Consider the following 24,747-nt stretch of genomic DNA (forward strand, 5'->3'; position numbering starts at 1 on the left):
TTTCTTCCCTTTTTCTTAGATGTCTTTGGTTTGTTCTAGAAATATTAATGGCTAAAAATGAAAATAACAGTCATGCGTTTATCAGAAAGATGGTAGAAAATATTAAACAAACAAAAGATGCCCAAGGACCAGATGATGCAAAAATGAATGAAGTATGTAATTCTTTGTAAATAATCATGCTTCCCTGTTGATTTAAGCATTTGAGTGGGGGTGTGGTACTTCTATAGTATGTATAGACATTATCAATCTTTTTTATTATTTAATAATTAGTATTTCTATTAGTAATTAGAAATATTGAAAACAATAGTTTAACTTACACTATTGTACTGAAAACTACACACAGCCATACCTTGTTTTAATGCACTTTGCAGATAATTGCTTTTTTTTTTTTTTTTTTTTTTACAAGTTGAAGGTGTGTGACAACCTTGCATGGAGCAAGTCTGTTGGCAGCATTTTTCCATCAGCATTTGCTTATTGCTTATTTCATGTCCCTGTGTCACATTTTGGTAATTCCTGCAATATTGTAAACTTTTTCATTGCTATTATATATGTTATGGTGAACTGTGATCAGTGATCAGTGCTTTGGGGTTCCACAAACTTCACCCACATATAGAAGATGGCAAACTTAACTGATGTGTGTGTTTTGACTGTTGTAGCCACCAGTCGTCCTCTTTCCCTCTCCTCAAGCTTCCCTGTTCCCTGAGACACAACAATATTGGAATTAGGCCAGTTAACCCTACAGTGGCCTCCAAGTGCTCAAGTGAAAGGAAGAGTAGCATATCTCTCACTTTAAATCAAAAGCTAGAAATGATGAAAGTTAGTGAGGAAGGCCTGTAGAAACTGAGATGGGCTGAAAGCTAGGCCTCTTGTACCAAATAGTTAGCCAAGTTGTGCATGCCAAGAACAAGTTTTTAAAGGAAATTGAAAGTGCTACTTCAGTGAGAACACAAATGATAAGAAAGTGAAATACTCTTATTGCTGATACAGAGAAGGTTTGAGTGACCTGGATAGATCAAACCAGCCACAGCATTCCCTTAAGCCAAAGCCTGATCCAGAGCAAGGCCCTAACTCTGTAATTCTGTGAAGGCTGAGAGAGGTGAAGAATCTGCAGAAGAAAGAAGCTAGCAGAGGTTGGTTCATACGCTTAAGGAAAGAAGCCATCTCCATAAGATAAAGTATGGAGTGAAACAGCAAGTGCTGACATAGAAGTTGTCCAGAAGATGTAGCTAAGGTAACTAATGAAGGTGGTTGCTCTAAATAACAGTTTTCTAACGCAGCCTTCTGTTGGGAGAAGATACCATTGAGGACTTTCCTAGCTACAGAGAAGTCAGTGCCTGGCTTCAAAAGGCAGTCTGACTCTCTTGTTAGGAGCTAATGCAGCTGGTCTCTTGAGGCTGAAGCCCGTGTTCATTTCCCATTCTGAAAATCCTAGGGCCCTTAAGAATTATGCTAAGTCTACTCAGTGCTCTATAAATGGAACAACAGAGCCAAACAAATAGCACATCTGTTTGCAGTATGTTTTACTGAACATTTTAAGCCCATAGTGGAGACCTCAGAAAAAAAGACTTCTCTCAAAATATTACTGCTCACTGATAATGCACCTGGTCACCCCCAAGGCTCTGATGGAGACCTACAATGAGATTAATGCTATTTTCATGCCTGCTAACACAGCATCCATTCTGCAGCCCAGGGATCAAGGAATAATTTCAACCTTCAAGTCTTATTGTTTAAGAAATACATTCATAAGGTTGTACCTACCAGAGATGGTGACTCTTCTCATGGATCTGGGTAAAGTCAAATGAAAATCTGGAAAGAATTCTCCACTCTACATTCATTAAGAACTTTCATGATTCATGGAAAGAAGTCAAATTATCAACATGGACTGGAGTTTGGAAGAAGTTGATTCTAACTTCTTGGTTAGAATCATCATGGATGACTTTGAGGGGGGTTCAAGACTTCAGTGGAGGAAGTAACTACAGATGTGGTAAAAATAGCAAGAATTTATACCTAGAAATGGAGCCTAAAGATGTGACTGAATTGCTGTAATTTCATGATAAAACTTTAATGAATTTGGAGTTGCTTTTCATGGATGAGCAAAGAAAGTGGTTTATTTATTTATTTTTTAATGTTTATTTATTTACAGACTGTGAGCCAGGAGAAGGGCAGAGAGAGGGGGAGAGAGAGAATCCCAATCAGGCTCTGTGCTGTCAGCACCGAAACCACTTTCCTGGGGCTCCATCCCATGAACCGTGAGATCATGACCTGAGCCCAAATCAAGAGTCAGATGCTCAACTGACTGAGCCACGCAGGCGCCCCAGGAAAGTGGTTTCTTTAGATGGAATCTGCTCCTGATGAGGATGCTGTGAAGATTGTTGAAATTACAACAAAGGATTGAGCATATTACACAAACTTTGTTGATAAAACAGCAGCAGCGTTTGAGAGGATTGACTCTGATATTCAAAATTCCACTGTGGGTAAAATGGTATCAAACAGCATCACATGCTGCAGAGAAATTGTTAGTGAAAGGAAGAGTCAGTCAGTACAGCAAACTACAGTTTTGTCTTATTTTAAGAAGTTACTACAGTCACTCCATTGTTTGGCAGCCACCACTGATCAGCAGCAGCTGTCAACATTAAGGCAAGACCCTCTTCCAGCAAAAAGATTTTGCAAGTAACCGAAAGCTCAGATGATGGTTAACGTTTTTAGCAATAAAAGTTTTTAATTACTTGTACTGTAATTACATTGTACGTTGTTTTTTAGACATAATGCTGTTGCACACTCAATAGATCATAGTGTAGTGGAAACATAACTTTTATATGCACTGGGAAACCAAAAAATTCATTTGACTCACTTAATTGAAACATTTGCTTTATTGTGGTGGTCTGGAGCCGAATCTGCAGTATCTCTGAGGTATGCCTGTACTAATTGCATGTTGTAGAATTACTCCTAATTCAGAGTCAAGGCTGCCATCTTAAGTACCTAATTTTCTTTAATACCATTGCAGAAACTGTACACTGTGTGTGATGTTGCCATGAATATCATCATGTCAAAGAGCACCACATACAGTTTGGAATCTCCTAAAGACCCAGTACTACCAGCTCGTTTTTTCACCCAGCCTGACAAGGTAGTTATTTTAGATTTTGTGTGTGTAGATTGAAATAAAATGTATTCTCAGCACTAGGTTGTGGGAAGATTAGGAAGGATCAGTATCAAGAGCTGGCGCACTACTAATGTCATGGAAAGGTCAGCTTGCGTCTTAATAATGTGGTGCAAGACTAGCACATGGGCCAAATCGGAGGACACAAACAAGGTCCGGAGGTTAATCAAGATTATCTAGAGTTTGTGTTTGGAGTTTTATGCCAGTCTACGAGTACAGGCAAAAATGTGATCAAAGCATGTAGATCTGTCAGTTAATGACCAGTGATCCAAAATGGGAAGGAGAATGCTGATAGAGTCTGAAGTTATAAGCCCTTGATTGAAATTTATAACTGGTATGAAGAAACAAGGGCAGACACCGGAACAGGTTTGAGACCCAGGGAATACCACAAGAATGTTCCCCAAACTCAGCACAAAACTCAAGTATTGTAGGAAATACAAAAAAAAAAAAAATTTTTTTTATGTTTTATTTTTGAGAGAGAGGGCGCAAACAGGGGAGAGGCACAGAGAGGAAGAGACACAGAATTTGAAGTAGGCTCCAGGCTCTGAACTGTCAGCACAGAGCCCGACGCGGGGCTCGAACTCACGAACTGTGAGATAACCTGAGCCAAAGTCAGACGCTTAACCCGACTGAGCCACCCAGGTGCCCCTAGTATTGTACGAGCTATACAAGGTGTTTTCCAGATTCTCTTAGAGATTCATAATGCATCTAAGCCTATTGACTGAGAGTTTGGAAAGCACCACTACCGTTTTTGTTTTTATGTTTGTGTTTGTTTCTAAGTAAAATAGCAGTTAAGGTCTTACCAACATACAGAGATTTGCAGCAGCCTTGTGGAACAGGCTCACCCAGTAGCTAAAAGGGACTGTCTGCTTTCACCTTGTCATGATTAAGATAACAGGGGTAAATGTGGTCTCTTCTGGAGAGTTTTTTTTTTTACAGAAGCATGTGTTTTCTGATGCACTTACAGAGAGCTCTAGCACATTAGAGCTCAAATGTGTTTTGTTAATATTGGAGTTGGTAGAAGGTTAGTTTAAGCTTATTACAGTATTTAAAATCCGTGACTGAAATTTTGTGTTTGAACTTATTATTGAAGTATGTCTTTTATTATGTACTTTAAAACAAAATCTGTTATATGCTTTGTTGGCTTTGAAGCACTTCTTGTATAGCGTTTGATTATTCACTAACTACAACTTTTTCTCCTGCTTGTAGAATTTCAGTAACACCAAAAATTATCTGCCTCCAGAAATGAAATCGTTTTTTACGCCTGGAAAAGTACGTTTTGAGAGTCATTCTGATTTTTACATGGTAGTTTATTTTACTGTGATTATTGGCAAAATTATGTTATTTTGTATTTCTTTAAAAATTAGTGTATCTTAAGGTAGAAAATAGTTATTAGATCTCTTCCATTTACTAGTAAGAAATAATATATTTACAGCATAAATGCAAGCTGAGATACATGAACTTATTTTGTAGCCTGAAATAAAGTGCTGGAGACCTTGATCTTTAAATATCTTATCCTGTAATGTCAAGATAAAAATCTTAAAGTTAAAAACATCTTATGTCTTTCCAAAGCAGTTTGATTATCTATTTTTATTGTTGACTGTACATTTTATTTGTTCTTTCTATGTAAGCCTTTTCCTCTAAATCGCAAAGAAGCTTAACTATTATGCTTGTCTGTATAGTTTTTCACTTATTCAAGTGATACTCAATTTATAATCCTTATTTTGCTTAAGGATAGGTATATTTGTGTGTGTGATTTGTATGTAAATACTTGGACAGAGATTTATGGTTCTTTATGTACAAATTTCTTCCTGCTTTAATCAAATAGAAAGAGATATGCATTTTTCATTTCAGCCTAAAACAACCAATGTTCTAGGAGCTGTTAATAAGCCACTTTCATCAGCAGGCAAGCAATCTCAGACAAAATCATCACGAATGGAAACTGTAAGCAATGCAAGCAGCAGCTCAAATCCAAGCTCTCCTGGAAGAATAAAAGGGAGGTAAGCACCTAAGAAATGCCATACTTTACATTTAAGGATTCCATCAAGGCAATGAGATCTAAAATAATGTAACCCAAAACATTTAATGTCAGTGAGTGGAAATCAGTGCATACCCGAACAGCCATTTGCATCTTCCTGTTTATTTGCTTCTTTATTTTAGATAGGCACTCTATCTTAGGCTTTCATATTTTAGCTTGTTGGGATACCCTGTATTGGTAGACATAAGCTAAATGTCTGGCAAACTTGAAACTGTTATATTATAGTACAACCATACATTAGAAGACATAATCATTAAAAATGATGAGGTATGAGCTAATGTGAATTGTTTCCATAATATATTATTGAGTAAAAAAGGCAAAGAATAGAACAGTATTCTAGTATTTTTGAGTTTTTACAAGGGATTTGTCTTCAGATTGGCTTGTATATGCATAGAAAAGTTTTGGGAGAATACACAACATCTTGTGGTAGTCTAGTATAGGAAGGAGATTCTATACTTTTTGGTTTGAGTTTCTTTTCCCATGCACATGTATAAATTTTTTTGTTTAGAAAAATTGTTTTAAATTTGTACTTTCAAATCATGCTCTACAGATTTTCGTCTTAAGAGGAAAAGAGAAAATAATTCACAATTTAACTCGTTTTTGTGTAGTACTTAACAGTTTGTTAGCAGCAAAGCCTTGCACAGGCCCTAACTGCCACTGATTATTGATTTTGCTTAGTTATTATGAAAGACTGTGCTATCTTTGCATTGTTCATAACCAATCAATAAAGAAAGGATGAGACATTCTAAAATGTCTTATCAGTTTCCTTGTAACGAATAAATTGTCAAATGATATATGCTAGAGAGTGAACAAAAATACATTTATAGTGCTTGTTTTAGATTCCTGTATTAATACATATTAGTGGCTGATACTTTAGTCGCCTTCACCTATATCATTTGGACATTTTCTAGTGGGATGGCTTCCTACTTAACAGGACCAAACCATTTCCAGCAACTCCTATCCTAAGTTACTGGTTTTTCTTCTTGGATCCTGGTTATAATCAAAGAAGATCAGTCATTTAGGCTGAGAGCCTCAAAATTGCTTTCGACTTTTCCCTTTGCTCAGATATTGCTGTGGAGCCTAGTGATCTAATTTGCAACTTTTATTAGATTGCCCTATCGTTTATGGAGAAGAGAGGCACTAGAATTGAGATTAAAAAAAAACCAGTTAGGAGTCAGCTAATGGTAATTCAGAGAAGGGATGAAGAGGGAAGAAGATGGTAGTCAAATGTGGGATTTATTTTGATTTTAGACCCAAATTGTCTTGCTGATGAGGTAGATGTGAATAGTTATGAAAAGGGAATATTTAAGGATGTATCCTAGGGGGTTTTTTTGCTTGAATGTTTCTATAGGTGGCGGTGCCATTTACTGAGATGTTAGAAGCCTTTGAAGAGGAACAGGCTTTGTGCATGCATGCGCATTTGTGTGTGTGTGTGTGTGTGTGTGTGTGTGTGTGTGTGTGTGTGTGTTTTCTGGGGAGATGGGGAAAAGAGGAATGTCCAAATAACTATTTTGGCTGTGTTAAAGTTGAGATGCCTATAGGAAATTCAAGTGAGTGGGCAGTTGGATATGTGAGTCTAGAGCTCAGGGTAGTTTCTAGGCCAGAGATTGAAATTTAGGATTTAACGATGTGTAAATGATTTTCATAGTCACATTAAAGATGAGATCACCTAGGACAGAAGACAGGCTTCATACCAATAAATGAGAGCTTGTGAGCTTGTGCTGTTAATTCATTTAATAAGTAGTTATTGAGTGCCTATTTTATGTCTGGCACTGGTAGAAGTGCTTAGTATAAAATAAATACAGTTGGCAAAAGATCCATGCTTACATTCTAGCAGGGGAAGTTAGTAGAGAATAAACATAATAACTTTAGTGTGTTACAGGGTGTTAAAAATACAGAGAAGAAAGGGGACCTGGGTGGCTCAGTTAAGTGTCCCATTCTTGATTTCGGCTCGGGTCATGATCTCACGGTTCGTGAGATTGAGCCCCACGTCAGGCTTTGCGTGGACCACTCTGAGCCTCCTTGGGACTGACTGACTCTCTCTCTCTCAAAATAAATAAAATTAAAAAAAAAAAGAACTCAAAGAAGAAAAAGCGGAACTGGGAATATGGGAGAGAGAGGTGCGGATTGTAGTAACATAGGCCAATCCAACTTGCTAACCAGAAAGGTTTTAATTTGCTTTATGTTTCCACTCCAAAATAGAATTTAGTTTTTAAAAAGACTTAGTAAGAAAACTAAATTTGTGATTCTTCAAGTTTCTCTATTAAATGTAATTCATTGCTTGTTGGTTTGGTGCTAAATATGATAGAATGAAACAGATACTTTTCGGAAAAGAATGAAACTTTTCCTCATATAGCTGTAAAGCTACACTAGGGAACAGGGAAAGCTTTTAAGGTTGTTTCATTGTAATAATAATAACAAATGTCTATATTAAAAGGCTTGATAGCTCTGAAATGGATCACAGTGAAAATGAAGATTATACAATGTCATCACCTTTGCCAGGAAAAAAAAGTGACAAGAGAGACGACTCTGATCTTGTAAGGGTGAGATATTTGGTTTGATTTTATAATTATAATAAAAATTTTACTGTATAAGTAATAATGTTTACACTGAAACCAGTTAACATTACTCTCAAATTTGACATTTGATTTTCTCTTAATGATTTTAATCACAAATGTGAGTTCATCATTATCCTCTACCTTGTAATTTAAGTATATTGAATCTCTTGTGTTTCTTGTCATTCTAATGAGTGATCTTTATTCTGTAGATCCTGGAAACCAAACATGCCAGTCCCATACTCAGAACTGTTTGGGGGTTTTTTGTTGTTGTTTTGTTGTTGTTGTTATTGTTGTTGTTTAAAACACAGTAAGTTTAGACTTAGCATTAGAAAAGGGAAGTAGAATGAGGATCCTTAAAGGCTCCTCCATTTTAGATGCTTTCTTAAGCCTTTCATTACTAAGTAAGCTTCTAGCAAAGGTAGGGAATGCTGCAGTTTTCATAAAGGCTTCTTTTTAAATTTTAATAGCAGTGATAATTTGTATGATTAGACTGTTTGTAAATGCCATTTAAAGACAGGTTTGTTAAATTTTAGTACAGATACAGAATACAGTTATGTATTTCTATACATCCTGATAACCTTAATAATTGGGCACATTTTGACTTCTAGGTTAGCTTTAAACTTTTGAAAAATTCATGAAGCTCTCTGAATCAGTTTATCTGTAAAATGTGGCTACTTAGCTGTTAAGGTTTATCAGAATAAATGAATTAGTCCAAGTCAGTTGGTGTTGCTGCTATGTTATCATTACAAAGATCAATATTTTTGAGTAATGATTACTATAAAGTAAATGTTAATGCATTTGAAATCTACCCAGTAGAGGTGGAACGTTATTAATAAAATACCTTTGCTTTCTCTGAAATATTACTGCCCTTCTTTTCTACCACTGGCCCAACATTACATATTCCAAAAAGCTTTAATTATTTTTAATTGTTTTCAAGTTTCTCCAGTAATTTGTTCTGCCAGATTGTTTTTCTTTCCACTTAAAAAATTATAATTCTTAAATTCTTACTAAATCCTTACTACTTATACTGTAAATTCTGATTTTTATTGGCTGTTTAAAAATTTTGCCCAAGCAGAATTAAAAATTGATCGCTTAGCCAGAAAGGAATCCTGTTATCTGGATATATAGAAGAGAACCTTGAATTGGAAAAGGTATTTATGTCTTCTAGTCCTACTTCTCACTTAATGCAGAAATTCCTTCACTAGCATTTATGAGTTGTTTACCACGTGCTTAAAAATGCCTTAGGCGGAAAGCTTACAATTTCTCTCATTTGTTGGAAACATCAACGCATCAACTAAGCCACCTATGTATATCCCCCCCCAAATGTGGGAAGCATGGTGGTGATGAATTCTTAATATTTTGTTATCCTATAAATTCTGTATCTAGTTCTGCCATATTATAGAGCAGTGAAGAGCAAGTCTCTCTTTTCCATAGCAAAGTTGTGAAATTTTGAGCTTTTGAGATTTATTTGTATAATTATAATGGAAGCCTTTGGGTGCCTTTTGTGTAACATTGTATCCTTTTTCAGAAATACTATAAGAACCTTATTAATACATATCAACTGAAATATCCTTAAAGAGGCTAGCGTTTTGAGACAGAAGTTCAATTTAAAGACCAGTAGATTATAGAGAAAGAGTCCTGTCTTTGTATATACTACCACCTTGATACTAAAACTTCATCACAAAGGAATTATTGTCCATATACATTTATATTCAAATATTTAGTTTTACAAATAGAATGTTTTCCTTATTTCCTGCTTTTAACCTCAGTTTTATTCTCCCTCTGTTCTTAAGATAATGCAGTGCAAAATGAAAAAGAAACTAGAGAATGTAGTGCTTTAGTAAACTAGCTTATTTTATAGTATTCTCAAGAAAGCAGACATTAAATTTCCTGTTTACCACCAACTTTTTCCAGAGTATAAAGGAATTCAGCCACCTTATCACAGTTCTGGACATTAAAATGAATTGTAAAGTTTAAAACTGGAGGTGATAATTGTAAAGTTAACTTTAATTCAATATTTCTCTTACCTTTGCATCTCTGAGTAACAATAATTATTTGTACAAAAATGCAAATAAATGCTAACAAATTAAAACCAGTCACTTATAGGGTCTGTTTTTCCTAGAATGTAAGGATAATTTAATGTTAAGAAATCTTTTAACATAATATATCAAATCAGTATACCAAATAAGAAGAATACTAACAAGATAACTTCAGGTCATGTCAAGAAGATATAAATACAACTTAAAATCCATTCTTGATACATATGAACTCTTACTAACCTAATACCAGAAGGATACTTCCTTAACATACTAAAAGTTTTATCTGTTTAAATCAGTAATCATTGACTCAGTTATTCTTCTTAAATTATTCTTAAATGCAAAATACTTGAAACATTTTAATTAAAAATCAGAAGCAAAACAAGTAACTTGTCATCACTATTATTTAAGATTGTTCTAGAATGTTTGACAAATTCAGGAAGACATGAAATAGGAATCAAAGGTATGACGGTGAAAAAGAAGAGACAAATTCATTTTTCTTTTGTACTCTTAGAAAAATAAGAGAAGCAATTGAAAAACTAAGTATTTAGTATGGTAGCCAATTAAACATCTATACGTGGTAGACGTATGTATGTGTATAACTAACTTTAGTCTGGTAATTTTGCTTTATATCAAGTATACATTTGGGGGAAAGGAGATTTGCTTCACCACAGTAACCTCTTCCACAACAAAGGTAGGTAGGTAGGTAGGTAGGTAGGTAGGTAGACAGACAGACCGACCGACCGACCGACCGACCGACCAACCAACTGACCGATCAACCTAAACATAGCCTTAAAAAAGTAGGGGGAATCCGTGTGGGGAAAATATCCAAACTGAGAAACTTAGAAGACTTGAATAGAAGGAAGACATGCCATGTTCTTTAATGGGAGAAATGAATAAAAACAAATGATGGTTTGTTCTGAATGAATCTATATGTAATTATAAAATTCCAGTGTGATTTTAAGTCCATGTGGAAGAATAAATGGTACAAAAGAGGAGTAATGACATCAGCCTAACCAAACACAAATGTATTTCTTTATTTCTCTATGTTTAGTAAAATATTATGCCATTGTTACAATAGCCCAGAAACATTCTCAATTTTTAAAACCTAATACAAAGTAAAGGAACCATTATAAGTCATTGATTTTTGAAATGATTGAAATACTCTTTGGGGGTGGATAGGAAAGACAGTTTAGAATTCCATGTCAAATCCTATCAAGATACGGTAATGTCTTAGTCTGCTCAAGCTGCCGTAACAAAGTATCGTAGACTGGATGGCTAAACAACAGAAATTAATTTTCTCAACCTTTGTGCTGGCCGATTTGCTTCCTGGTGAGAGTTTCTTTTCCTGGTTTGCAGATGGCCACCTTCTCACTATTCCTCACATGGTGGAGAAGAGAGACAAAAAGATCTCTCTGGTGTCTCTTTTCATAAGGGGCTAATTCTGTTATGAGGGCCCCACCCTCATGATCTTATCTCAACTGAAATATCCCCCAAAGGCCCCATCTTCAAATATCATTACATCAGAGGTTCTAGCTTCAACATAGGAATTTTGTATGGACATAATTCAATCCTTAACAAATAGGAAATAAAATTGAAATACACACAAAAATGTAGAAGAATGTAGATTTAAAATACTAAGAGTCCACTATACAAATGGACAAAGCATAATACCAATGACATAGTTAGCATAATTACCAATGACATAACAAAATGACTAAACAAATCAGATAATTTTTGTTGTTTTCTTTTCACTGATTTTTAAGAATGTAAATTGACACAAACTTTTTGGAAATAAAACACTTGTATTTGTGAGTTTTATACATGCATGTGTATGGGAAGCTGTAAGGGCTCATACTGTTCTTGGTTTCTTTGGAGAATTTCCTCAGTCTCCATCTGCCGGTCAGTGCATATATATTCTCTGAATGTAGACTAGGCTTTTATTTTGAATTTGAGTTTCTGATTAACTAATTTAAATCGTTTTTGTTTTTAATTGGTTGTAGCTGGAAAGAGACAGTATCTTTGATTCAGAAGTATTTTCAAAATTTTTAATAAATGAATACGTTTAACTTTTGTGTCTTGCAGCCTCCATTTATAAAGGAAAAGTAGCTCTTTTATGGTGTCTAAGCATAATATATAACATAGTTGATATTTTATATCTTATACACTGTGGAATAAAATTAGAATCACTTAATTTGACTATTAAAGCAGATCCATTATACTTTGATATAGTTATCCATTATTCAAGCATGGAGTTTAAATTTTTTTAAATGAAATAACTCATTAAAATTTAAAGTTTAATAAAATACTGATCTTGAAAGGTGTCAATTTGAGACTCTCTAGCTCAAGTAAAAATGAAAATTTACCCTCTTAACTCCAGATAATTTTTTAAGTTAAAAGACAAAGTAGTTATGGTTCTGATATACTTAAAGACTCTATATTTTATTTAGGTACAGTTTTATGACAAAAGTGGATAACATTTTCTTGTTTCATTTTTCAAAATAGTCATCCTAACAAATTTATATTTGAAATTGTGATTTTTATTCCTAGTCTGAATTGGACAAGCCTAGAAGCCGGAAAAAAACACCTGTCACGGATTCAGAAGAGAAATTAGGTATGGATGACCTCACTAAGTTGGTACAGGAACAGAAACCTAAAGGCAGTCAGCGTGGACGGAAGAGAGGCCATACGGCTTCAGAATCAGATGAACAGCAGTGGCCTGAGGAAAAGAGGCTCAAAGAAGATATATTGGAAAATGAGGATGAACAGAATAGCCCGCCAAAAAAAGGTAAAAGAGGCCGACCACCTAAACCTCTTGGTGGAGGTACACCAAAAGAAGAACCAACAATGAAAACGTCTAAAAAAGGAACCAAAAAAAAGACTGGACCTTCAGCACCAGAAGAAGAGGAAGAAGAAGAAAGACAAAGTGGAAACACAGAACAGAAATCAAAGAACAAACAGCACCGAACATCAAGGAGAGCACAACAGAGGTAAGTGCATGTAACTCTGAACTGCATGTATTTAGTAACTGTGTTCTAAATCGTAATTTGATGCTATCCACATTTGGGTCTTCCCCAAAGCAGAGCAGAATCTCCTGAAACTAGTGCAGTTGAATCCACACAATCCACACCACAGAAAGGACGAGGAAGACCATCAAAAACGCCATCACCATCACAACCAAAAAAAAATGTGTAAGTTGTAAATAATATTAAATTTCAAACCAGTTTCAAATTATTTTGCGAGAGTTTATCAGTTTTTAAATATACATAGGGCTGTATTTAAAATCCCATATATTTAGTCCCATTATACTAGGTAAGATAAAATTTTTATAAACTTACCTAGGTAATTGATATCCCAGTTAACCCTCTGGTAACCTCTGATTACAGCTTTTAGGCAAATCTCTTTAAATGAACACCAAATAGTTTATTATTTCCAATACAGACTTTATGATACCTAGTTTTTAATATCTCTCCTCAGCAACTTTAAAAAAAATAGTTTTTATATTTTTGCTTTTATTCTTTGAATTGTGTAGGTAAGTCACAGGCATTATTTTTCTTTAAATTATAGCCAAAGAGATTACCACATGTAGATCTGAAGTTTTTGGGGTTTTGGTTTTCTTTCTTTTCTAATCAAATGAACAGATCTGTATCTACATATAAATAGTTGTGGAAGTTCACACAAGCATATGTTCATGAGACGATCACAGTAACAAATCTGTACCTAAAATTGTTAAAGTAGCAGGAGCGTCAGTGCTGTCATTTGTATATTTTGCACTTTTTTCTCAGTTATTTAAGTGGAAGTAGAACAGCATGTCTTCCATTAGTCAGAAATTCTGACTGTAATTCTGAGAGTGACCCCGTTGCACACTTACATCACTGCCTTGGCTTTGCAGAGTTGCCAGCACACCTTGGCCAAATACTTAAGTTATCTTGGAAATTTTTCCTCTTCCTGTGTATTCCCCAGGAAGAGGGAAAGTTGCTTGAGTGTCTAGCTACTTCCTGCCTTTTTCCATGTAATTTTTTCCTCAGGTAAAAAGTAAAGGTAAGTACGTTTTTGTGGCAGCTTTGTAAATGTGTTTGGATTCAATTACGAAAAGTAGCTATTTTTAAAAAACAAATTCTTAAGGAATATTAAATTCCCACGATTAATTTTCTAATGAGGAAATAACAGAAATAGCTTTCAGGCTCATAACTTTAATTAGTTTATATTTGCGCATCAAAAAATTAAGGGCGTAATCATCTAAAATTATACACATCCTCATACAAATGGTCTAAACCAAACAAGTATTTCTTTTAAAAATCAGTGCAGAAAAAGACTCTATATTCCATCTTAACAGCATATCTTCCTTTCATGGGGAATCTATTTTTTTTAAGAACTAGAATAACATACGTTATGATCTGCCTGTTTTTCTTGTTCTGACCTCAGTGGAATTGAGAAAGATTATATTATTTTCCCTGTAATTCTTGTATTTTCTTCCATTAACTCAGAAAAGCCGAACCAAGTAAAAAAAAAAAAAAAAATTACTTGGTTTGAGTGTGTATTAAAGAATACATATCGTGGATTACCCAAGAGAAATGATAAACTATAGTCTTAATTAAAAAAAAAAAAGTTAATCAGGGGCACCTAGGTGTCTCGGTCGGTTAAGCATTTGACTCTTGGTTGCGGTTCAGGTCATGATTCACAGTTTGTGGGTTCAAGACCTGCATCAGGCTCCATGCTGACAGTGTGGGGGTCTGCTTGGGATTCTCTCCTTTCTTCTGCCCCTCCCCTGCTTGTGTGCACGCGCTCTCTTTCTTTCTCTCTGTCTCCAAAATTAATTTTAAAAAAGTTATCATACGGAGAATAAACTGATGCTTGTCAGAAGGAAGTGGAGGTGGGAGCGTGGGCAAAATGGGTGAAGGGGAGTGGGACATACTGGCTTCCAGTCTGGGAAAGAATAAGTCACAGGAATAGAGGGGCATGGCATAGGGAATAAGGTCAGTGGTGTCATAGCAGCGTTATCTGGTGACAGGTGGCAGCTACACTTGTGAGCACAACATATAATATGTAGAAAAGTTGAACCACAGTGTTGTATACGTGAAACTGATGTAACATTGTATGTCCACTATACTCAAAAATTTTTTTTAATTTAAAGAATATACATGCAAATAAATATCAAAAGGGATACATTTGATTAAATGGTGGTATCTCTTACATATATTTGATTGCCTCCTATGTTTCAGAGAGTACGAGGTGCTAGGGTTTACAGTGGCTTACAGTGGCACAGAATAGACATTATTCTTGTCCTTTTGGGATTAACATCTAAATGGCGTGTAGTCATTACATAATCACACATAAATATGGAATTCTAAATTGTGATCTGTGCCCTGAGGAAAACTTCAGGGTACTATAAGAGAACATAATGGGCGGGCTAGGGAATTGGGGAAGTTTTCTCTTTGGAAAGTGAGAACTGATTTCTTGAGAATAGTAGGAGTTAGGCTGATAGAGAAAAAGGAGAAGAACACAGTTGGAGGGAACATTGTGCTAAAGGTTCCAGAGTAGGAAAAGTCTTGGCCAATTCAGAGAGTTTGAAGGAAGGCAAGAATTTGCTGGATTGTAGTTGTAAGGAATTAGGGAGTGGAAAGAGATGAGAATGGACAGATGGCCAACAACTGTCTGCAAGGCCTTATATATTATGTTAAGAAGGTTTACAGAATTTCTCGCAGTACAGCAGGGAGCTGTCTAGGGGGAGTGAGTGACATCCGCTGTTTTTACATTTTTGGAGAAGAGGTAAGACGAGAATGGTGTGGAAGTTGTGTGGTAGCAGTAGAGGTGGAGAGAAGTGAATAGATTGGAGATTTCTTTGTAAGAATTATAGGGCCAGATGAAGACTAATACGCTATTAAGAAGGACTCTAAATTTTCTGTTTTGAGCAGCTTAGTAGATGCAGATTCCTTTTACTGAGTTGGGAAAGATAAAAGGAAGAGCAGACTTTTATAAAACATAAAACTATTATGTTTTATAATCTTTTATTGTCTTGGTTTTTTTATTACTTGGTCAGTGTTTGTGAGATTCTAGGATTAAACACTGGGTTAGGGGTTAGAATAAGAATAACATTTCTTGTTTTGTAAGGTAATGGAGGATAAAAATGGTAATAAATGAGAATTTATGAAATATTTTGAGCATTTCCTCTGAGGCGATCTACTACTTAAAGATCAGAATGTTCATTTTATTTTACCTCTGTTTTACTCTAGCCGTGTAGGACGCTCCAAACAAGCAGCTACTAAAGAAAATGATTCAAGTGAAGAAGTAGATGTGTTTCAGGGTAGCTCTCCTGTCAATGATGATGTTCCACAGGAAGAAACAGAGGAAGAGGAAGTTTCTACAGTAAATGTATGTGTCTATTAAAGTACCATGTGTTAGCATAGAATATAGGAATAGAGTTGGTAAATACTTGGTCAGCTCCATATAGCACTTGCTGTTACTTATAATTCTAAGTATTTATTTACTTTTCTTGAGCAGTTTGTAACGTTGGTTCACCTACCAGCTTGGGTAATGAGAGAACTTCCTTTATGGAATCCTGAAACTAAGTGAGAATGACAGATGTAGCCTAGTGAAAATGTAAATGTCAAGTTTATAACAATGTGGAGAAGAACAAGTAGCATTCTGATAAATTGACCCTTGAAGCATTTAAGCTGTACCTTGATTTTAGACCACTGTTATATGTTAAATAGACTATGGCTAATGTTTCATAACTTTTTCTTTGAGTTTCATAGTAGTTTTACAAGTTAGTCATCTAGAATAAAATCATGTCTTTGAAATTTACGAAATTGGTAACCTAGATTTCTTTTACAAAGGTCAGAATGTGATTCTTCCTGAGATAATTTTTTCTTAAGAATGGCTTTGTTGGTTAACACATCTTCAGTGTTTCTTTTTGGAAGAAATACAGTTAACACATTGAAGTAAACTGTTCTCCTAATGATAACACCGGTGCTGAATCTTTGAATCAGCACAGTTAGCCATCTTTGAGAAACCTGTGTTGTGAGATCAAGTCCCAGAGTTGACCCCCGCCCCTCTGTCCTTTTTAACATAATCAGCACTTGTGTCTGCACCAGGGTTCATTTATGTACCAGATATTCACAGAAAAATATCTGAACTGTGGTCTCAAACTTGTTGGGCTTGTTTCTTACAGCTTTGTTTGTTTGTTTGTTTGTTTGTTTGTTTGTTTTGGATGTAAAAATAAAAATCCATAGTGATTAATGTCTTCATCAAAAAACCATAAATTAATTGAATTAAAATCCTGTTCTGTTTATATTCATCTTAATACTGATCTTTTTAGAACTGAAGTTTTACACTTTCATTAGTACTTGCCAGTAAATGGTAATATGTCTGAATTCCATATATTCCTATGTATTTGATAATTGTTAGGCTCTACATTCAGTAACTGTTTTCCCAGAAAGACAACTGTAAGCCTAAGTTTAAAATGTTTTCTTTTACCACGGAAACGTAAGTGAAAAGATAGTTGCAATTGTTTTTCTTGCTGTCGACATTGCTTTCTGTTCATTTCTCTTTAAAATTATTAAATAGTAAAGTAAAATAGTTTTTTCTCTTGCTATTATGGGAAAGGCTATTTATGGGCATTCAAATATTACATAAGGTCTAAATATGTGATGCTGAGGCAGAAAGTTTTAAAATAGGAGAAAGGTTTGAAGTGAAGAAAAGCAAAGAAAATCAGGAACAACTAAGAATAGTGATTTGTTAAAAAAAATAATATTAATTACTGCCAAGTCTGGTATCTTAATTAAGCATCTGGTAATTTTTCTTTTAAGGTACGGCGGCGAAGTTCTAAAAGAGAAAGGCGATGAACAAATGTAATTAGTAACTTTCTGTGTGAAAGCTTTGAAAAGAAGCATTTTTTTTTGGTCAAGCTTGAGGCTAAGTAAAGCCTTTGATGCACAAAGCGGGACTGCTGGAGAGTGGACAGTTGGACCTTACTTTGATGACCTCATGTATTTGTGGTCACAGCGCTTTAGCCATACGCGTGGTGATAACATTGACTCTGGAGTCCTGTGAAAGTGTGATGTGCGATGGCTATGTAGACATAAACTAAAGAAGAAACTTGTAAATATGTTTTTTTCTTTTACTTTTTTCTTTTCTTTTTCTTTTTCTTTTTTTTTTTGTTTTTTGTTTTTTTAATGTTTCTGACTTCTAAAGTGCTTGTATAGCTTTTATCTGCGGCTTTAAACTGACAGTCCCAACTGTTTATTGGATCTATTGATTTGGAAAGAGTTTGTTAGGATAGATCTTAAGCAGTGATCTGTCAGTGTTTGTATTTGTATTCTCTGCAATTTTACTGTGAAAAAAATTTTTTCAACAAATGGTGTCATTTTCTTGATGTCATTGTTTGTTGGAGAGGTAAATGGTCTCTTTCCCTTGTGTATCTTACCTAGTGTTTACTCCTAGGCACCCTTAATCTTCAGAGGTGCTAAATGGTCTGCCATTACACCTGCATGATGCCTCCAGCGGGAGGACACCACGCAGATTGTGAAATAGTCCCGAAGTTTGATTATTTTACACCTCAGTATTGGTCTCAGAATTTTCTGGCCTTTCATGGCAATGAAAATTTTAAGAAAAGAGAGATTTAAAATATTTTAATTTTAAAGAGTGTGTTATAAAATAATGTACTGAATTCTTTATCCCATTTTATCATCATCCCTTTTCAGTTTTTATTAATCTACTGTATCAATAAAATTCTGTAATTTGAATTAGTTTTTAATAGTCTAGAATGTTATTGTGTATAGATATTTCCTCTTGAACATTATGTTCAGAAATACAGATTATTACACTATAATATTAAATCCGATATATACACATAGAAAGTTCCAGTTCTCCATAACAGTGTAAAGTTAATCAGAAAGAAAAAAATTTTATTGATGCAGTGTGTCTTTATAAAGCTGTTCTTGAAAGCAAGTGTTTTGTATTTTATAGTGAGTTGCATGTTTATGAAAAAAGTGCTGAAAATGGGATGTGCTCTTTTCTGTAAAATCATATTTAGCCATAGTATATGATAGATTGCCCCATAACATAGTTTTTCATCAAGAGTTTATTATTGTACTTTATTTTGGAGCCAAAAAAGTTGTTTTGGGGGGGGGGGGGGGGGGGGGATGGTATATCCAACTATATGACCTACTGTAGGTATCACAATCTTAAAAATTTTGAATGAAATTCCACTTTGTCTAGATTGGGAGAAGTGGAAATTTATTTGGTTTTAGAGCAGATCTTTTCTTCATTGTAATCTGCAAAATATAGAAACAAATTACTTAAATCAGTATCCTTTATACAGTTTTATAAACTGTATTTTGAACCAAAACATAAAAGTTACTACTTAATGCTTGCCTAAATTCATTTTAGTATTTCAGGTGCTGTTCTTTTGTTTTTTTCACAGTTAACATCAGAAAAAAAAAATCATATCCTAACTTATTAAATGTATCACATTGAATAATGGAGCATTTTCATATAATACATCATTATGTTGAAGGTATATTTCCAAGATTGGTTATAATAGAGAGGGGATATAATAAAGAAACTACTATTTTGGAAAATGACATTTTACTATTTTCCAGTGTATATCACAATTGATGTGATTATTTTTCTTTTAAAGATTTCTTCATGTTTATGAAACGGCCTTTTATTTTTTAAAAAATGTTTTGAATTGTGTCTTAATCTCTCAATATTTAACTATTCTTCATTTCCAACAGTACTGACACCAGTGATTACGGGAGGCTGCTGTATACAAGGCAGCTAATGTCGGACCAAGATACATTGGTTTTTAACCGTTTCATGAACTCAGTTCTCCCAAACACGCTATTTGTATCTCAGCAGTACAAAGGCATGTTTTTAAATCTATAAAATAAAGAATAAGGGATAGCTTTGTATTTTTGTCATTGACTAAATTGCACCGGAAATGTTTATGGAAGTATATCTTTAAGACCATTTTATAAAACATAATGAAAAAATGATTGTGGAAGATTTTTATTTGCATGATCATAGTTAACCAAATTTCATTGCACAACTAATTCTGTACATCAGTTCACAAAAAATGTTCATTGTAGATTTTGTTTAATGCCAATAAGTCTGTGATTTTACAACTTGTCTGTTCACTTTTTGGGAAGATTATGATGTAAATTTTCCATTTTTCTGTAGAAAAATAGGTGCAATAACGATCAAAGTTTTGATGTCCTGAGTCTTCATCTTAGGGGATTATCTTATTATGTTTGAACTTAACATTTCACGTACTGACATTTGGAGAGCCACATACTATAACTAAAGTAAAATTACGTATGTATACAACATTAATTGCTAACGATAGTTAGCAAACTCTTCAGTCATAATGTTCATTTTGAAAATATGTACTGTATAAAATTGAGAAAATATTTAACTCACTGTAACAACTTCCATTATGAAAATCTTACGATTTTTCGGTGAGGTTATCTTGCTGCACTCTGTAGCAAGTTCATTTAATCTACATTATAATATGATTTCTTGCTGCAGTGCAACAGGAAGCTTTTGTTTTCAGTGATCTCCACTGTATATGTAAATTACAAATGTGGCTGTAAAACTTGTTCCAGGTATTAAAGGTTAAATTACTTTCTGTATCTTCTTACAGCTTGTAAGTTTGATTTTTAAGATCTCCTTTTGCCCATGTGAAGAATGTCAGGAATTTAAGAATTTGTTTAACCTGGGCATATCTCCCCTACCACATAGTATTACGTCACCGTCACGAACAATTGGTATTTAGATAGATAACCAATATCAGACACATTTTTTGGATTTTCTGTGAAGTTTAATAAACATGAAAGTTAATATGTAATTGTATTATTTTATTTATGTTAATCAGTATATATACTTACATGTGTTTACTAAATGAAGAAAGGCACATTTTGATGATTTTTTATTTTGGAGACTTTTGTTGCATGGAAAGGAAATCTGTTTCCCAGTAACATTTTTTCAAGCTTTTTGTTTAAACTTCTCATTTAAAATTTTGGCTAACAGAGATTACTAAGTACTATTTAAGTTAAAGGATTGCATAACTGAAGAAAATAAATGTATCATATAAACTTTAAAAGTAAGCACTGAGAATGTGAGTTGCTAGTGGCAGTTTTATGCATTTGTTCAGCAAATACTTATTGAATGCTTACTATGTGTTAGGTTAGTGTGATTCTTCCTGGCCGGGGGAGGGGAAGGGAGATAAGGAAACAATACTTAAATATATACTGTCAGATTATGAAAAGTGTGGTGAATAGAAAAGGAAAAACCAGATGGACAATAGAAATGATTGGAGGTGAAGCTATTTTATATTTGGAGCTATGTTATTCAGTACATAAAATGTAGGTTTATTATGCCTTTATGATGAAGTTATACTTTTAGAATTGTCAAATGTCACTCGATATGTGTACAAATACTCCATGCCTACTTTGTCTCGTATGAGTATAGCCATTCCAGTTTTGTTTGCGTGACAAAGCTTTTTCTGTCCTCTTATTTTCACCCTATTTATATATATCTTTAAGTTTAAAGTGTGTGTTGTGTAAACATTTTAATTCTTTGGCCTTGTTCTTTTATTCAGTTATAGGATCTTTGTCCTTTAGAGTGTTTAGACTATTTACTTTTGGTATAACTACCGATGCATCGTAGGCTTTAAGTTTATCAGCTTACTGTCTTTTTTGCCAATCTTTTCCTTATTTATTTGCTCCTTTTCCTACCTTCTTTTGGCTCAGTAAAGTACTGTTGACCTTTGAGCAAGTGGGGATTAGGAATGCCAATCCCCCCATGGTTGAACATCCACATAAAACTTTTGAGTCCCCCAAAACTTAACTACTGATAGCCTAATGCTGATCAAAAAGCCTTACCAGTAACACAGTTGATTAACACATATTTTGTATGTTGTATGTATTATATACTGTATTCTTACAATAAAGTAAGCTAGAGAAAGGAAATTATTATTAAAATCATAAGGAAGAGAAAACACTTGCACAGTATTGTAATGTATCAAAAAACAATCCAGTTCACACTCATGTTGTTCAAAGGTCAACCGTACTTAATGCGCCTCCGTGCCTTCCTTTGGCTTTTTCGTTATACCTGATTATATTATTCTTCTGTGGTTACCCTATAGATTACATTATCTATGTTTGGCTTATTATAGTCTGTGTTTTATTAATGCTTTTACTACCTTCTGGACAGTTAAAGAACTTTAAAATGGTTCAACTCCATTTGCTGCTTCCCTCCCCTTTGTGGTATGGTTTTTATGTTTTGTAGTTATAAATGCCAACGTATCATTACTTTAGGTAGTCGGTGTTCTTGTTTACGTATACATTTTCTCCCCTCTTTGCTACCTTTTGTTTTTTTTTTTAATCTAGTTTTGTGCTTTCATCTTAATTCCTTTTCCTTCAGCCTGAGAAGCTTCTTTTAGTATTGCCTACAGTGCGGGTTTTGTGGCAGTTAATTCAGTCAGCATTTGTTTGAAAGGTCTTTATCAGACCTTCATTTCTGAAGAGTGTTTTCTTTGGATACAGAATTCTAGATTAGCAGTTTTATTTATTTGGCAGTTTAAAACTTCACATTCCATTTTCCTCTAGTTTTCATATTTTCTGTTGCAAAGGCAGCTGAAAACCTTTTCATTACTTGTAGGTCATGTGTCTTTTTTTCCTGGCTCTTAGAATTTCCTCTTTATCTCTGTTCTCAGCAGTTTGGCTATGGTGCACCTACTTACGGTTTTCGTTTTTTTAATTTTGCTTAGGGTTTACTGAGCTATGGAATCTGCAGGTTGATGTAGTCTATGAGTTGTGAAAAATCCTTGGTCATTATCCCTTCACATGTTCTACTCTTACTGCTTCTCTTTCTGACACTCCAGTTATAAATATGTTGTACTGTTTGTGTCTTGTGTGCTCTGTATTTCCTTCGGTATTCCTTCTATTCTTGTTTTCTCTTTGTGCTTCAGTTTGGATATTTTCTATTGGCGCATCTTCAGATTTACCAATCTCTTCTGCCTTGTGCAGTCTCCCATTTAACCCACCTAATTAGTTAATTTAAAAAACTGTATTTTTTAGTTTTAGAACAATTAATTATATTTTATGGATTTAATTTCTGAAAGTGTTTTTTTCTTTTTAAAATTGCTGGCAGAGATTTGAATTATGTGACTACAATATCTGAATCATCTGTGGATCTTAGTCTGTTACCTAATTTTTCTTTCTTAATTATTAATCACATTTTTCCTGATCATATTTCTTTCTCCCTCTATCTAGGGCTTTTATGCAGGACAATGTGTATGAAAGAACTGAAGGATTGAAGTTGATTTGATTTCCACCCCCCGTCTCTGCCCCAGGAGAAGATTTACCTTACTTTCTGCTAGGATTGTAGGGATTGATCACTTCAATCTGTGGAGTTGGTCTTGGGGTACAGCTTTAATTAGACTAGTCCACTTTTTTCAAAAGTCTTGAGGGTTAGACTTATGTGATAGGCCTTTACCTTTAGCACAGCAAGAGTACAGGTTTCATTCAACCTTTCCAGCCCAGCTGAGAAGTAGGAACGCTGTTTTACATAGGATAGTCAAAGGAACTTCTTTGAAAAGATGACATCTGAGCATGGACTTCTGTTAAGTGAGAGATAAGCCCTATGAACACCTAGGAAAAAAAATATTACAGGCTGAAGGAAGAATAAGCACGGAAGTCCTTAGGGAAGAATGGACTTTTAGTATATCAGGGATTTCAAGAAGGCCAATGTTTCTGGAGTGAAAGTGACCATGGATATAAGGGTAGGAGGGAAAGTCAGAAGATAGTGAAGAGTCGGATCATAACTGTATGTCTGTCAGGAGTTGTGTTTACAGTTTGAAGGGAGTCCATTGTGGGATTTTGAGTAATAGAGTGGCACAGTCTGGGCTTTTTCTTTGTTGTTAATTAAAAAAACATAGTTGACCCATCAACAATGCAAGGTTAGGGGTGCTGGCACCCTCCCTTCCCCGGGGAAAGTTGAAAACTTGTGTATAACTCTTGAGCGCCCCCCCCCCCGAATTTAACTACTGATAGCCTTATTGTTGACTGAAAGCCTTACTGATAACAGTCGATTAACACATATTTTATATGTTACGTATATTATATACTGTATTCTTACTATAAAGTAAGTACGAAAAAATATTAAGAAAATCAAGAGAAAATACATTTATAGTACTGAGTGTATAGGGAAAAAAACCCATGTATAAGTGGACCTGCACAGTTGAAACCTGTGTCATTCAAAGGTCAACTGTACTTTCAACTCCACGTGTCCAAAGAACTGAGCACCTAACCTTCCCTTCCCAAATCTGGGCATCTTCATATATCTGAAAATAGAACTAGCATTCAACTAGTAATACAAATCAGAAATCTAAAAATTGCCTCTGGCTTTCCCTCTCTCTAACCCTGTCATCTAATCCGGTTGAATTTATCTCCTGATTATCCCTGGAATTTTTCTTTTTACACCGATGCAGTCTGTCTTAAGTTCTTACCATTTCTTCGCCTCCAGACTGATACGCTCACACTTACTCTTGCGTCACCTCAAATTCATTTTCGCCGTGTAGCCAGACTGTTGAATTTGAGTGATCCCATCTACCCCAGTGGCAACAGTAGCAATGGTAAACAATAGAAACTCTCCAACCCTTTAACCATTTGCCATTGCCTTTAGGATGATGTGCCCCACCAAGCTCTGCATCCCTGGTCGCTGCTCTCTAGCCAGTCTTTGTAGTCTATGCCAGCTACACCATTCTCTCAGTCCCTTGCACTTAGTTGCCAGAGGTGCAAGATATTAGGGTGTATATAAAGCTATGTAGACTTTGAAAAGATAAAGCATATTCTGTTGTCTTCCTGGAGCACTTTTCCTTCTGCTGCTGCATCTAGCTTCCTACTCACACTCCCAAGTGAGAATTTTCCCTAAGGCAGCCTTCTCGAGTTCTGT

General features: G+C 34.8%; 1 protein-coding gene across 1 annotated transcript in view; it reads left to right on the forward strand.

The window, feature by feature from the left end:
* The window catches only part of PDS5B (PDS5 cohesin associated factor B), a 127,882-nt gene extending 107,244 nt beyond the window's left edge, over positions 1 to 20,638 (forward strand). Inside the window, 9 exon segments of the mRNA XM_040448165.1 lie at positions 20 to 152; positions 3,005 to 3,124; positions 4,367 to 4,429; positions 5,012 to 5,157; positions 7,633 to 7,738; positions 12,340 to 12,779; positions 12,870 to 12,980; positions 16,023 to 16,161; positions 17,598 to 20,638. Of these exon segments, the coding sequence (XP_040304099.1) occupies positions 20 to 152; positions 3,005 to 3,124; positions 4,367 to 4,429; positions 5,012 to 5,157; positions 7,633 to 7,738; positions 12,340 to 12,779; positions 12,870 to 12,980; positions 16,023 to 16,161; positions 17,598 to 17,633 (1,294 nt within the window). The 3' untranslated portion in view covers positions 17,634 to 20,638.
* Positions 20,639 to 24,747: the final 4,109 nt, after the last annotated feature.

This window comes from Herpailurus yagouaroundi, unplaced genomic scaffold, assembly GCF_014898765.1.
Source record: "Herpailurus yagouaroundi ecotype Mexico unplaced genomic scaffold, PumYag 197, whole genome shotgun sequence".
Taxonomy (NCBI): domain Eukaryota; kingdom Metazoa; phylum Chordata; class Mammalia; order Carnivora; family Felidae; genus Herpailurus; species Herpailurus yagouaroundi.